The 2,935-nt window shown below is 40.2% G+C and overlaps 1 protein-coding gene across 1 annotated transcript; it reads left to right on the top strand.

Moving 5' to 3' along the window:
• Nucleotides 1-1,165: 1,165 nt before the first annotated feature.
• LOC119524574 (alcohol dehydrogenase class-3-like) lies at nt 1,166-2,273 on the top strand. The gene is given in 3 exon segments (XM_037823268.1): nt 1,166-2,000; nt 2,003-2,023; nt 2,026-2,273. Coding segments are annotated over 3 exon segments (1,104 nt in total).
• The last annotated feature ends 662 nt before the right edge of the window (nt 2,274-2,935 follow it).

Below are 2,935 nucleotides of genomic sequence, written 5' to 3' on the forward strand. Positions count from 1 at the left end.
GTAGCTTAAACATTCTCAGAAGTTGCTTTGCCTCTGAGCACAGGCTGCATCTACACAGGTGAGCTTGAACCTGCAATATTCCTATGTCCTCACTTTGCCAGCCAAAATCTGGCGTTATGTGGGGCTACTCACGTGGCAGAGTACTCCCTCAGCTGACCCAGTACTTCATCCATCCCCAGGGTGTGGAAACAGCTGCCAGCTGCTACTTCCCTCAAGGGTGGGGGAAGGGCTTTCAGACCTAGGGCTGGAAACACAGTCTCTTTCCACATTTTCTAATCTCTTTTTCCCTCACTGACCTGGGCCTTGAGATGTCCTACCTTGTCCCCTTGGTCTGCAAATAGTGGGTGTATGCCTCACTGCTGTGAGAGGTTTTGTAGTCTGTGTCCATGTTGGTGGAGGCCCCATCTTGTGATTCTGTGCATTTCCTGCATTGAGCCCAAGTGAGGGGGATGGGAGAGGACTGGCTGGTCTGGAATGGAAGATTCCTATCTGACACTTCTCTTTTTTCAATTCAACATCTGAAATGTTCTTCTCCAGGCTATATCTTCCTCCAGAGTTTCAAACAACTCAGAGTTGTCCTTTTTTCTCACTGAATCTCTGGAGAGAAGTTTTCAGTAGCTGTTTACATTGCCATGTTGATGATGTCCCTCCTCCAAACTTTTTAATCAGTGAAATTAGCAAATTTTTTTTATTATATTTGACATATATCTGGGAGTGTAACCTTCTTCTTGGTGGTTAAATTAATTTTAAACTTAATCTATATTGACTCATTCGGACAGGATAGGAAGTCTCAATTCCAGATTTTATTGAAACATTTTAATAAAAATTTTGTTGCCTAAGGCCTCAAGGTTTGGATGAAAACATACTTCATAGTAGTTTCAGCTCATATCCTTAATGAATGGATAATAGAAAAAATAATTTGGAAAATTTATTTCCTTTTGGTAAAAAATATTTTATCCACCAATGGATTAATAATATGCCTTCTTCTGTAATCTCAAATCAAAATTTACTCATCAAAAATAGACAGCAGTTTACCATAAATGAAATTTTAGTGGTTCATGATTAGGCAAATCTAGCACATCCTATCATAATTATGTGCTTTCAAAAGAGAAGAAAATTGTGGCTGGACTATGAGTATAAAGAACAAAAAGAGGAACCTGTGGACATGGCGAACCAGGTTATCAAGTGCAATGCTGTAGTTTCCTGGGAGGCTGGAAAGCCTCTCTCCATAGAGGAAATAGAGGCGGCACCCCCAAAGGCTCATGAAGTTCGAATTAAGATTCTTGCCACTACTGTTTGCCACACGGATGCTTATACCCTGAGTGGGGCTGATCCTGAGGGGTGTTTTCCAGTGATCTCGGGACATGAAGGTGCTGGGATTGTGGAGAGTGTTGGAGATGGAGTTACTAAGCTGAAAGCAGATGACACTGTCATCCCACTTTACATCCCACAGTGTGGAGAATGCAAATTTTGTCTGAATCCTAAAACAAAGCTTTGCCAAAAGATAAGAGTCACTGAAGGGAAAGGATTAATGCCAGATGGTACTAGCAGATTTACTTGCAAAGGAAAGACACTTTTACATTACATGGGAACCAGCACTTTTGCTGAATACACGGTTGTGGCTGATATCTCAGTTGCTAAAATAGATCCCTTAGCACCTTTGGATAAAGTCTGCCTGCTTGGTTGTGGCATTTCATCCGGTTATGGTGCTGCTGTAAACACTGCCAAGGTGGAGCCTGGCTCTACTTGTGCTGTGTTTGGCCTGGGAGGAGTTGGACTGGCAGTCATCATGGGCTGTAAGTTGGCTGGTGCATCCCAGATCATTGGTGTGGACCTCAATAACGATGAATTTGCAAGGGCCAAAGAATTTGGAGCCTCTGAATGTATTAACCCCCAAAACTTCAGTAAACCCATTCAGGAAGTACTTGTTGAGATGACTGATGGAGGGGTGGACTATTCCTTTGAGTGTATTGGTGATGTGAAGGTCATGAGAGCAGCACTGGAGGCTGGGGCATCAGCGTGATAGAGTAGCTGCTTCAGGTGAAGAAATCTCCACTTGCCCATTCCAGCTGGTAACAGGTCGCACATGGAAAGGCACCACCTTTGGAGGATGGATGAGTGTAGAAAGTGTACCAAAGCTGGTGTCTGAATATATGTCTAAAAAGATAAAAGATGATGAATTTGTGACTCACAGTCTACCTTTTGACCAAATTAACACAGCCTTTGAACTGATGCATGCAGGAAAGAGCATTCGAACTGTTGTAAAGGTGTAAGTTCAAGAGAGTAAAAATATATGTTATCCTGGAAGCAGCCAGACAGGCAGGAGCTCTTCCACATTCACAGCCTCAGAAACCTTCTGTAACCTACTCTAGGAAATAACGTTTCATATGTAATTCCTAAACTCTGTAATCAAGGACAAGGCTAATGCAATCATAAATCTGTTTTCTGGACTCTCCTTCATACAAATAATTGCTAACTTGTCAAGGAATATTTTAACACAATAAAAGTAATTTTTTTCATTTATGTAGAAAAAAAAGAATAAAAGGACAAGGTGGCAGTGATATTTTTCTTCCTGGATTCCTAGGCTTGAACAATAAAATCTCAGAAAACCTAAATAGGAGAAAAATTTTCCAGGTTTTCTTTTCCTCTTTTTCCTTTTCCTACTTTTAGTTCCCTTATGTTAATTGTTGCTTGTGTCTTCTTATTTATTTTTACTATGTTGAATATTATTTATATTTAATATTTCTATGAAGGTTGTTTTAAACACTCTATATGTTTAAATATATTGATATTTTCCTTTATTGTTTCAGGATTTTAGACATAGTTTCCACACTCCCATTTATAAAGGAAACTATCACAGTGTTTTCTTCTAGAATTTTTATGATTTAATGCTTCATGTTGATGCCCACAGACATAGGGGACTGGTGGTTTGATG

This window comes from Choloepus didactylus, assembly GCF_015220235.1.
Source record: "Choloepus didactylus isolate mChoDid1 chromosome 11 unlocalized genomic scaffold, mChoDid1.pri SUPER_11_unloc2, whole genome shotgun sequence".
NCBI lineage: Eukaryota > Metazoa > Chordata > Mammalia > Pilosa > Megalonychidae > Choloepus > Choloepus didactylus.